Source organism: Pseudophryne corroboree, chromosome 6 (genome assembly GCF_028390025.1).
Source record: "Pseudophryne corroboree isolate aPseCor3 chromosome 6, aPseCor3.hap2, whole genome shotgun sequence".
In the NCBI taxonomy this organism is placed as follows: domain Eukaryota; kingdom Metazoa; phylum Chordata; class Amphibia; order Anura; family Myobatrachidae; genus Pseudophryne; species Pseudophryne corroboree.
In genome coordinates this window covers 56,065,882-56,078,918 of record NC_086449.1, presented here as the reverse complement: position 1 = coordinate 56,078,918, position 13,037 = coordinate 56,065,882, and the positions used below count along the sequence as shown (strand labels likewise).

The 13,037-nt window shown below is 41.2% G+C and overlaps 1 protein-coding gene across 1 annotated transcript in view; it reads left to right on the top strand.

Annotated features, from left to right (window-relative positions):
• LOC134936115 (complement C3-like) overlaps positions 1-13,037 on the top strand; it is a 159,736-nt gene that overhangs the window by 123,548 nt on the left and 23,151 nt on the right. Inside the window, exons 24-30 of the mRNA XM_063931025.1 lie at positions 1,152-1,355; positions 1,461-1,536; positions 1,657-1,819; positions 2,541-2,636; positions 6,329-6,479; positions 11,684-11,847; positions 11,962-12,120. Of these exons, the coding sequence (XP_063787095.1) occupies positions 1,152-1,355; positions 1,461-1,536; positions 1,657-1,819; positions 2,541-2,636; positions 6,329-6,479; positions 11,684-11,847; positions 11,962-12,120 (1,013 nt within the window). The remainder of the gene's footprint in view (positions 1-1,151; positions 1,356-1,460; positions 1,537-1,656; positions 1,820-2,540; positions 2,637-6,328; positions 6,480-11,683; positions 11,848-11,961; positions 12,121-13,037) is intronic.

The following is a 13,037-nucleotide window of genomic DNA, read 5'->3' as shown; positions in this document are numbered from 1 at the left end:
AGGAGAAGTCTGGATTGGAGATACAGGAGGCCGGTGATGGGGAGGGGCCAGATTGTGTCATTAGGCTCCTCCCCCTGGAAAAATGATGAGAATCCCGTGTCTACATCACTATATGAGAATGCAAAAGTACACAATTTTAGACTATTCTATTTTTTTTTTATAGTCCATCATCCTTGTCTTCTACAATACAGTTTCATTTTCAACACACCAAAGGGCTCTGGATGGTTCAATAGACCTACAGCACGAATATCACTTTCCTGACACATTGAGGCTCATAACTAACTTACCGCTCCTCTGAAGGAAAGTTGGCCATTAGGAGGTTGGCGGTACTTTGCCAGCTGGGGAGGAACACAGTTCTGACGATGTTCTGGCTGGGTATGACTAATAATACTTTGCCACAAAACAATACAATGGTAGCCTTATCTGGCATTACCATTTTATTACCATGCGCCAAAATCTTATAGCAAGCAGCGGACACCCCCATTGACTCATCAGTCACCATCAATGCAGATACAGTTAAATGCTGCTTGCAGTGTCATAGGCTTCAACTTTAACCGCACATGAGTATAAAATTGCTGGGTAACCACAATAGAACTTGGCGTGTGGAAATGCCTGGGCTGTTTGCATCGGAGCCCTTTTTACACAGATTCAGACTTAGTCGCACACAGATGTACAAATGTCACACACCCCAGTTGTCAGTGTACACTAGCAATACAGTTCTGTCACAACCAGATGTTTAATCAAGGTGACTAAGATGCACATTTTTTGTGAAAAAGATGCTCAAGGTGGCCCAGTCACACGGGATGTGGCATGACCAAAACCACAGTAATAAAGGACACAACTGTTAGCATTTTTCCGGCAGAAATTAGGCTTTGCTTGCTTTTTTTTTTTTTTTACATTCATTTGATGTTATGCCTCTATTGTCAAGTGGTGATTATCATAAGTACTGTATTTTCTTTGCCTGCATTCCACATGAACAGATTTGTGCAATTAAGAATTGTGCACAATTTTGGTCATTCTTCATTCAGCCTGCTTAAGACAAATGAGCAAAGACTGCTCAGACAAGGCTTTGGCCTTTTGATGAATACATTTAATGTCCCCCGGCCAAACGCAGTGTTAATGTAAAATGTGTGTGCTTGTCACACTGTCAGGAAGCCTTCTGGGGGAAACACTGGACAATTCCATTGATGGTGCCAACTTGAAACATTTGATCACTGTGCCGTCTGGCTGTGGAGAGCAAGTCATGATGAGCATGACTCCAACTGTGATTGCCACCCATTTCCTGGACACCACAAACCAGTGGGATAGAATTGGAGTAGAACGTAGATTGGAGGCCATTAACAACATCAAGCTAGGTGAGTGTACGGTGGTGGGTAGTGAGAAAGAATTGTATTAGCAGGTGAGGACTTGACCTTTAGTAAAAGCATACCTAAATGAATGTAACATGCTGTGTATTCCAGGATATGTACAACAGATGGTGTTCCGTAAACCTGATAACTCATACTCAGCATTTACTAACCGGCCAGCCAGTACCTGGTGAGTGATGTGTATTGTTCTACCACTCCACATTACATCACTTGCACCATTTGCCATTTCATCTCTCCCTCAAACTCCGGTCTTTTCATCTTTCCCTAAACTTCTTTTTTTGACCGGCAGGCTCACGGCCTATGTGGTGAAGGTCTTCTCCATGGCCTACAAGCTGATTTACGTAGAAAAAGATGTGCTGTGTGGTGCCGTCAGTTGGCTTATTTCTGATGAGAAACAACTACCAAATGGAGTCTTTAAAGAGGATGCCCCAGTCATACATGGGGAGATGGTGGTAAGTTTGGGTTCTTAGGATGAAACTGGTCATGAGAAGAACATGCTGAGAACATACAATCTATGACTCTACAAGTTACTTTAAGTCTAGAGATGGGCAAGGAGAACCCTAAGATCAGAAGGTGTATTTTGAGTTGGTGAAGTAGATGACCCAGTAGGACTTCTATGCACATATATGTCATACTTGAATAATTAGAACTAATTTTTTTATGACCAGATTTATTGCATAAAGAGCTCCCAGAAAACATGATAAAGTAAAGGAAATGACTGTCCAAGAGCTCAGGCCTATGCTGGAATATGCTTGCACAGATGAGGTAGTTAATGTTGTAGATGGACTGTATTAAGAATAACATTAAGTGGCCGAAACCGTAAGAGTTTTTGATGAAGTGAGAATGTACACTTATTTTTATGGAGACCTAGGGCTGTATTTACTAAAGATCGATATTCTGCACTTTTAAATCAACAAAAATCAATCTAAATCGAAGTGTGATTATAGGGCTAAAACACACATTTACTAACTTTAAAGAAATAATATGAAAAAAATAATTGGCTAGTATATGTGTGTTTTAGTCCCTGAACCAAAACATCAATTTAGATTATTTTTTTATTTTATTGGTTTAAAATAAAAATAAAAAAGACAATCAACCTTTAGTAAATATACCCCTTAGATTTGTGTGTAGGTCATTAGGAGTGGTTTGTGAGGAAATGTCCTATCTCCGTAGGGTGGAGCAGGAAATACAGAACCTGATGCCTCGCTGACAGCATTTGTCTTAATTGCTCTAGTTGAGTCAGAGAGTCACTGCAAAGATAACGTTCCGGTAAGCTATGGATTATTTTCTGTATACTCATTCAGGTATAGTTGTGTTTTGTTTTGTTTTTATTGTCGATTAAGCTTTATACATAAAGTGCCACATTTAAAGGTATTTTCACTTAATAGTGGTTTTGCAATTTTAGGAGGTTGTAATTTACTGGTGGGATTGCATCCTGTTTTATTTACTAAAGCCCAACCCTCCAGAATCCATCTGAAAATCCAAACTTTACAAAACAATAAAATATTGAAGCCCCATCAATGTTTTTCCCTTTCGAAGTAAAGAAACCCCAGATTTACTTAGCAGGGGGATTAGAACCCAAAGCACAGCTGCCGTAAAATGTGACAGAAAAATGACATGGTTGTGCCATGCGAGATAGCTCAAAAAGCATGCTGTTTGCACTGTTTGATCAATCTGAATGAGAGGGATCACAATACATGTAAAGTGGTCTGTGTGCAAATCACCACAGGACTCTGGAGAGCTGCAGAAGTGTGTCTTTACTCTCTGCATCATGCTGAATAATGGCTGCAGAGACACTTCCTAAATAACAAATGGAAGGTAGTGATGCAACTTCCTGTCCTCCACATTAAAGCAAGACAACATACACCTACTGTATGGAATGGTATCGGAATTTGGGATGCCAGCGGTCAGAATAGCAACAGCGGCATTCCGACGTGCAGGATCCTGACACCTGGAAGGTAAGTATGTTAAACCTCCTCTTCTACCACTCTAATCCAGACCCTCTCCACCCGCAGCCTGACCCTAACCCTCCCTCCCAGCCTAAATCCAACCTACATTAAACCCTCTGTGGCTTAACTCTATGGAGCCCCAGCATACTTATGTTTGGGAATGCTGGAATTCGGGTTTCCGACACCAGCATTTTGATCCATGTCGGGATCCTGGCATCAGCATTCCAAACAGTGTTGGGATTCTGGGGTCAGTATTCCGACTGCCGGGATCCCAAATGCCTATATGCTGACTGGATGCCCTCCTGTACACCTACAATAAACTTATAATGAGGACAATCATTATGTATTGAATAAAAAAAAAAAATAACACTGATAATTTCTTAATGGGGGAAATACTATATTAATAATATATTAGGAAAATAGCAAAATAATTTTATTAAATATATGAAAGGGACAATATTAACTATTAATTACCAATTAAAAATGTTTTTATTACTGTGACAGCATTTAATATTTTAAGGCTATACCAGTATAATGAATATTGCCCCCTCATAAAAACCCATTGTGTTCTTTTTTTAATAACAATGCCATTTTTAAAAATCTTTGACTACTGTATATGGTAAAAAAAATCAGTAACTTTGAAAACCTGCAGCTCAGTACATCTACCTCCCAGAGATAGATATACTAAGCATCAGTTGTGGGTTTTTTGTCTTATTTGCAATTTTGACCATTAATTACATTAGTGGGGCAATATTAAGCAATTATTCATTGTTTTCTTTTTAAATGGTTGTAACGATGAGAAAGCAATTATTATTTTATGATGTGGACACAAGTTTTATATTTATCAATAAATAAATAAATTCCCACATCATTAAAATACATTTTAAAATACCAGTTAACAATTACTTAATTTTGGCCATTTAAAATAATTAATAAATAAAATTGGACTTTTAATAAAAGTAAACAATCATTTTTCAACTAATATATTAATGAAATAACACACACTGATCAACACACATTTTATTGGCAATCATATTAGAACAAATTTGGGGTGACTTTGTGGTGCTGATTCCGAATATGACTTCCGTTTTGCTGGATTGGCTCTAATTTTTGTGATATGTTGATGAGAAGCAAGAAAAACACAACAGACAACGCGAACCACTCTACTGTCAAAAGACAGTGGTCGATCACTTATTTATACAAAGAGGCAATGTCCTACAATGATCGTGGAATGAACACCTAGAATATTCACGCCTCACATTCTAGAATGTTCTGGTAGATTTCCAGATGCACGCATTATAGCAAAGTTCTCTATTAATTGAGGGTAGCAATTATCTCAATAACTATGATGAAACCACTTTGATTTTTGAATTCAGCAACCCCCCTTCCTTCCCCTGAATTAATTCAAATATCCTTGGCAACTAAACTTTTTTTTAATACATAATAATTCCCTTTATTATAAGTGCATAGTTATTCCTCTACTTCTGACTGGGCAGATAGATGTTTTTATCGGTTTTATTTAGGTATGGTAAAAATCCCATTTTAAAAACCCACACAAAAATTATGTAAAACAGATGAACATCGACAGTAGTTTACAAAACTCATCAAAACAGCTGAATAGTAACTACAGCAGTTTGGTGCTTTCATTTCCCGGCGATGTGCAGATGTTTCAAAACCCCTGAAAAACCAATGCAGCAATGCTTAGTTAATTTGCCCTTTAGGGGCATATCCAACTGTAAGCTATTTTTTTTCTAGTTCAGTGATGTTTTTCCTGCAGCCGTAAGGTTTTTTCTCGGTGCTTCAGAGAGTGTGTAAAGTTGTGAAAAATCCCTATTTTAAGGTAAAGATAACGGGATTTGGTTCAGAAGCTCTCACCCCCCCCCCCCCCCCCCCCACACACACACACACACACATCATCCCAATAACTAATTAGGCAATTGGAAGTTTTCAATTAGCTTTATTGGGCAAATAATTACATATCATTATTGGGGTGAAAAAAAGTAGCTTAAATGTACCCCAAAATCAACTTTTTATTGTTATTATGCACCCCAAATATAACTAAAGTCTTTGTTTTAACTTAAAAATATGATTTTTCAAATAATTTTTTCAAATGTATTATTAACATTTTTAAGTGGCTTCAAATTGCCCCAAAATCTATTTTTCAATTTTTTTTTCAACTTTTTCATTTTATTCATTTCTATTTAAATAATAATAATAATAATAATAATAATAATAATACACAAATCAGGCATTTGAAGCATTTTTATAATGTGATAAATATTTTTATTTGGAACAGTAATAGCCTATACTGTCACCATTTTTTTTTTTTGGGGGGGGGGGGGTACAGTCTGTTTCTCAATTTTTAAAAAAATATTTCCTGCAGGTGTTTGCTGGAAGAAATAGGGCAACCGTTTTTTTTTTCTATTGGATAGCATGGCAATCAAAAGTGTACATGCCAAAGTAATAGAAAATTGGCTGCAATATCCGTGTTCATGTTTGTAGATAAAATATCCAGCCCAATTGGATATACATCTTATTGTCATTGTTTTGGCAATAGGGATTTTTCCCTTTCAGCCAAACTGACTATTGAGCCATTATCGTATTCACAAATGACTTTAGTGAGTTATCTGTAAATACATTCACCCTGTAAAAGCTGGAGCTCTTATATTTCTGATATTATGCAATGTCAGTCCCATCATAGTTTACAAATTACAAATTCTCTTAGAAGTAGTTTTTTTAACTAATATATTAGATGTGTAAAAAAATGTTTACACTACAACATGTCACCCAGTATTTACTTACTAGACCTACCTGCCAATGAAACATGCATGACTAACCTATAGGCTTTACCAGTTGAAACAATATGAAATGAAGAACTGAAGCCTTCTTCTCTCATCAAGACTTTTTGTTTCCTTCTTCTGTAAAACCAAGGATCATCCTTAAATCCTGCATCCCTATTATCCACCGTAAGTATATTCTCCCTATCTGATTTCTATTTCTCATTACCTTTAGAATCTCAAGGCCAGTCTGGATAAAAGTGCCGCTTACTTGGAGGAACGGTTAAAAACCTTGAGTAAACCATACTCCATCTGTATCACATCCTATGCTCTGTCCTTGGTGGGGAAACTTCCAAATTCCAATAGACTGATGTCCACCTCAACAGGTTTGTGTACTTTACGCCTAAAAGCGTGTGTGTGTGTGTGTGTGTGTGTGTGTGTGTGTGTGTGAGAGAGAGAGAGAGAGAGAGAGAGAGAGTGAGAGAGAGAGAGACGTATTATTGGATGTTACGTAAGTACAGTATTTCAAGAAATACTTGACATAGTTTCTTTGGATTGTATGTATATTTTTACACCCATATATAATGTGCACTGTACATTGTAACATATAGATTATACCTGCAGATGTCAGGTTAGTCCCTAGCAGGGTAGAGACTGTGATCAGTCTCACTGTGGGAGATGCTTTAATCAGAGTTGGTTGTAAATGCAAGTTGTGGCTTTTTGTTGGCCACAACTTACGCTTGTCTTTAGAAAGAATGTGTGTGTTTTCGCAACACACAACTTTTCCAACAAGAAAGTTGAATTTGTATCTCCCTATGTTAACAGGGCCAGGATGGGGGTTGGAGGGAGTGTGTAGTCACAGCCAAATAACCGTTAACTCATTGTTTGGGCATTATTGATGCGATTTGGGCTCAAGATGGCAGCTGAAATGAAGTGATTGCATCTGCCTTGTGGGACGTGACTTGTGGGTACTGAAAGCTTTGTGCAATTTGCAAAATTAAATATGATGATTTGTCTCATTGGACAATAAGTGACTAACACACACCTATTCATTCAAATAGAGTTAAACTTTTGCAACACTGTTTTAAATGCGAAATTACACTGCATTGAATACTCACTTTAAACAAATACGCTCTGTTTGGGAAGGGGAATGTGGCCCAAATATTTCTGAGTGTTGCCAAGAAAACATGAAATTAAAATGTATATTTGTGTCTCATTCTTTAAGCATTTAACATGCTCCAATCACCTTGGGTTCTTATTACTGTCACCATACAACCTCTAACTGAAATGTGTATTAAATGCGAACTGCGATTGTTTGCATTTTTGGGACTCATTGTGAAGCCACACTCCTGGCACATTTGACACCTGGTATGCACAAGGGAGTGACTCGCAGTTGCCCAACTCAAAATAGATCACAAAAATTTGATTTATTTTTTTCTGAGTGCATTTTGAGATTACATTTGCATCCCACTCTGAGTAAGTCCCAAAGTACGGGTAACTGGAGTGATTGCACACAGCATAAAGTAACATACCTGAAATTTAGGTACAGTTGGAGTGCCCTCCTTGAATTAACAAAAGTGAAAGTAAAACTGGTTACCATACTACTGCAGAGTGCGGAAGTGCCGCATGTAGGGTAGAGACAGAGATGTTGTCAGACAGTACGGGATCAGGGCAGTCAGAGTTCTTATGAACACTTTCTAAACCCCATCCCATAGCAGGACGATTCCCGCCCAGTGCTGACCCAACCCCTAGAAATGTGACTTCATGACGTCATGCCAAGTGGGCAGGGCCTCTGGGATCAGTAAGTAGATCCAGGATGGTTGAGTATAAATCCAAGTGGACTAAAGTACTTGGTCCTCCTGGCCATATAGATCTAGCCTATTCTATATACTTGGAATATATCAAAATAGGTGAAGGGACCTGGTCCTTCTGGTCATATGGATGTACCTTATCCAGTATAGTTCAGCTGGTGGGCAGAAGGACAAGAGCTAAAAGATGTAGCCTATTCTATATAGTTAGACAATATCCATGTAAGCTAAAGTACCTGGACTCATTTTTTGTTTTCGCTTTTTTCAGCCCAAATTTCCCCCTAACCCTTCCCCCAGTGCTTAACCCTGTAAATTTAACCCTACCCCCAGTGACTAACCACTAACCATGACCCTCTCCTCCAATAGCCTAACCCTTACTGTCCCCTCCCCTAGCCTAACCCTAACTGTCCCCCACCCTGCTGCCTAACCCTAACCTCCCCTCTGGTAGCCTATCCATAACCAACCCCTAACCCAGTGAATTCCAGTTCCACATGTTGCATGAGACTGAAATTCTGAATCCTACCCCTGATATCGTTGACGTCTTTTAGCCCACTTGGATCTAGCATCTACACTACTATGCCTAGACTGTCATGAGGACACACATCATGTCAAATGCCAGTGCCATGAGGCAGCCATAGGGCCATCCTCTAGGCTATGCACCCTGAGCAGAGGTAATGTTCACCCACCCATACTGTAGCTTCGGTCCTGTCTGTACCCTAATCTATTTGACCCACAAGCAGAGCGTGTTTTACACATCTTCTCTCAGAAGTATGTGTGTGTGTTACCAAGTTACTCATTCATTCACTCAAAGTCTCCATTTGTAGTACTAAATATTCCACAAGTTATTCTATGAGAAGTGAAAAAACATAAAACACACACACACAGTTTGTGGTTATAAAAGGACAATTACTCCAACGGACTTTAGTGGGAAATAAAAAAAACATTCACAAAAATCTTTATATCAAAGGAAAAAAAAATGAAAATCAGAGCTGACTACTGTACATTATGTCACGGCTGAGATTGTTTGTGAACCTGGACACTGGTTTCGGTCTTGAGCGCAGTGGACAGAATTGGGCTGGCTTAGTGAATGATCCACTCATCCAGACATGGAAATCAGGCAGTATACTCTATGAGGAAAGGTGACCAGCTATGTGTACTGGAACAATGGTGGTGGAAGCCACCAGTGCAATGGGTAGCTGGGTTGTCACCTAATGGAGAGTCACATGAGAACTGGTGAGTTGACGGAATGCTGGGAGGATCAGCAATGCAGGAAAGTCACAGATCACTGGCTGGAACTGGTGTGATAGCTGCCGACGAGGCTGAGGACAACAGCAATGACTGTAGACGAAGCTGAGAGCTTTAGCAGTAACTGTCGATGAAGCTGAGGACACCAGCAATGACTGTAGAGGAAGCTGAGGGCATCAGCAATACTTGTAGACGAAGCTCAAGTGGTCGACAATACTTGTAGACGAAGCTGAGGACGTCAGCAATACTTGTAGATGAAGTCGAGGATGTCGGCAATGCTTGTAGACGAAGCTGAGGATGTCAGCAATACTTGTACATGAAGCCAAGTATGTCGGCAATGCTTGTAGATGAAGCTGAGGACGTCAGCAATACTTGTAACCAAAGCCTAGGATGTCGGCAATGCTTGTAGCAGAAGCTGAGGACGTCAGCAATACTTGTAACCGAAGATGAGGACATCGGCAATGCTTGTAGCAGAAGCTGAGGATGTCAGCAATACTTGTAGACGTAGCTGAGGATGTCAGCAATACTTGCACACCTAGCTGAGGATGTCAGCGATGCTTGTAGCAGAAGCTGAGGATGTCAGCAATACTTGTAACCGAAGCCGAGGACGTCGGCAATGCTTGTAGCAGAAGCTGAGTACATCAGCAATACTTGTAACTGAAGCCGAGGACGTTGGCAATGCATGTAGATGAAGCTGAGGATGTCAGCAGTATTTGTAGATGAAGCCGAGGATGTCAGCAATGCTTGTACACGAAACCGAGGGCGTCGGCAATGCTTGTAGACGAAACTGAGCAGGTTTCCAGATGCTGGACAGTTGAGGTAGCACAATGGGAATTCCGTATGCTATGCAGTGAAGTTGGCACTGCTGGTTTCCCAGTAGCTGTGATGCGGTGGTTCTGCACAATGGATACTGCAATATTGTAGACAGCAGTGGCAGGTTTTCCGGATACTATGGTGTGCTACCTTGCGCAGCGGTGAACTGGAAGCTGGCAAGAACCAGCAGAGTCTCTAATGCCGCTAGGGATATAGAACAGTCCCTCTGGATCACTGGAGGACTTCCAGTGAGTCTGGAGATACCAGGATGTAGTGGCAGCAATGGCCCTTTAAATGATCCAGGGAGTCAGGCAGTGCGGGGGGATGGTAACTTGCACATAGTCTATTACAAGCAGGAGATTCTGGAGCTCACTCCAGGCTGAGAGACACCAAAGCACTGACAGCTTGTTAGTGCTGAGATCTGGAACTTAAACCCAGCGCTTACAGCTGAGTGGATGAATGGCTCACATGATGCGGAAGTGAATCTGGATTGGCTCCTGGAAGATCATCTGACTGGAGACTATCATGGCGACTGGGCAGCTCTACACTTTCTTCAGCTGATGGACCCACTCCCTTACAAGGCATCTCATGATTGGGGTCAGCACAGGGGTTGCTAACAGCACTGCTGCAATGCAATTCATGGTATTGCAATAGGGTTAGCGGGATTAGTAAGTGCACAGTGGCTGTGGTGGAACCACTGATGCCACAATATGATACAGTATATGTGCTCAGCGCTGCCAGGTATTTCTCCTTCTTTTTGTGACCTCGGAAACACATGGCCTCTTTAGCAGTTGTAGAAGACTGTTATTCTTGGTGATACTATCACTGCACAAGAATGAAGGGTCAACACTGGAAAAGGTCAATACGACAAAAGGTCAATGGAGTCAAAAGGTTGACATGACAATGGTCGACACAAAAATGGTCGACACACTTTTGGAGGGCATTTTTGGGACCAGTGTGGATAGTTTTGCCATCTGGCACCGTCCATAGTTGGTTTTGGAGGGAACTCCAGAATTGTGGGACCACATGGAAGTAGTAATGGCTGCAGACTCAGCGGAGACTGTACCTGGTGACCACTGGAGTCAGGAAGGCATGTAATATAATGATAACATGGACAATGCTGTGTAAGCACAGCATGGAGAGACTTGCTGAATTCAGTAATCACACAGAAGGTTAATCAGCACAGATGAACCTCATTAGCAGAGAGCTCAGCACTCAGGCAATTCATGGTACTGGAGAGCTGTATTCCCAGTGAGCAGAAAACATGCAGGATATAGGACTGATGGCAGAGGTAAGTCACTAAATGTTATAATTTTAATCAGGATTGTTTCACATTATGGTTATTTATACAGCACATACATACATACATACATACAAACATACATACATACATACATACATACATACATATTCCAAAGCACTTACACAGAATGTTTGGCCATTCACATCAGTCCCTGTCCACACAGTTAGGGCCATGGTGGGAATCAAACCCATGACCTCAGTGTTGTGAGGCAGTAATGTTGACCATTACACCATATGTGCTCAAATTTGCATCTAAACCAAAAAGCAAAAGCAACAATGTAGTTGCCCAAAATTAAGACTTTAGATGTCCCTGAGTGGTCCAGTCCCGACTGACATAGAAAAGTTTTAATACTTTGAGGGAACTTTATTTTCAACACTGTTGCTGTTAAATATCATGATGTAATAGAACTTTCTCATGTCAGATGGCACCCACTGGGCGGCTTACTCCTCTGATCTCTACATGATTGAAGCCACCTCCTATGCATTGCTTGCACTTCTCAAGATCAACCGCTTTGATCTGGCTGAGCCTGTGTCTAGATTTTTGGCGGAGCAGAGATTCTATGGAGGAGGCTATGGCTCCACTCAGGTAGGGTCTTGCTTCTGTCCTTCGGTCCGTTTCAGCAATGGGAAATAATGAGCATTAGCAGACTTTGTGAATGATGCTTAATAACAGTTGACATTTGGGACCCTCTTGTTCCAGGCAACGATTATGGTGTTTCAGGCCTTGTCGGAGTTCCAGAGACTGGTGCCGGAAATTAATAGCATCGACATGGACGTGACTCTAACACTGCCAGGGAGATTGAATCCTTTTACCTGGAAGATCAACACATACAATGCCATGGTCCAACGCAGTGAGAGGGTGAGTGTCAGCTCACGCATACAACCTCAATCCCAGGTGACTTCTCGGAATATGCAGTTTAGTAGATGAGCTACACAGCCTATAGGAAAACAGTTACCTTGTGTGGCAGGATAAGACCATCTGTCAGTGATCCTCCAATGTAATACAGTAGGGAAGGGAGTGCAAGCGCTATAATCAACCAGGGACAGGACTCCCGGGGGGGGGGGAGAGGGGGGGCACCATTGGTGCTTCATTGTCCCTGCATCTGGTAAGCAAGGTGCCTGGATCAGCAACCTTCAGCCAGTAGTGCTGCTTTAGAGTGTCTAAAGAAAGTTCTCAGCATACTCCATCCACTGTGTAAAGCCAACTGGAGAGCAACTGGGCAGCTCTACACTTTCTTCTGCTGGTGGACCCACTCCCTTACATGGCATCTCATGTTTGGGGTCAGCACAGGGCATCAGTGCTAATAGCACTGCTGTAATGCAATTTACTGTATTGCAATAGGGTTAGCCTGATTAGTAAGTGCCCAGTGGCTGTGGGGGAACCACTGATGCCACAATATGATACAGTATATGGGCTCAGTGCTGCCAGGTATTTCTCCTTTTTGTGACCTTGGAAACACGTGGCCTCTTTAGCAGTTGTAGAAGACTGTTATTCTTGGTGATGCTATCACTGCACAAGAATGAAAGGTCAACACTGGAAAAGGTCGACATGGACGAAAGGTCAATGGAGTCAAAAGTTTGACATGACAATGGTCGACACAAAAATGGTAGACACACTTTTGGGGGGCATTTTTGGGATCAGTGTGCATATTTTGGGCATCTGGCACAGCCATTTGTAGAAACGCATACCGCGCGGGCTCGCTTCACTCACCAAGCTTCAGGCACAGTGTCTGGCTGCACTCCGCTTGCCACAAGGTTACTAAAGGTTAGGATTTG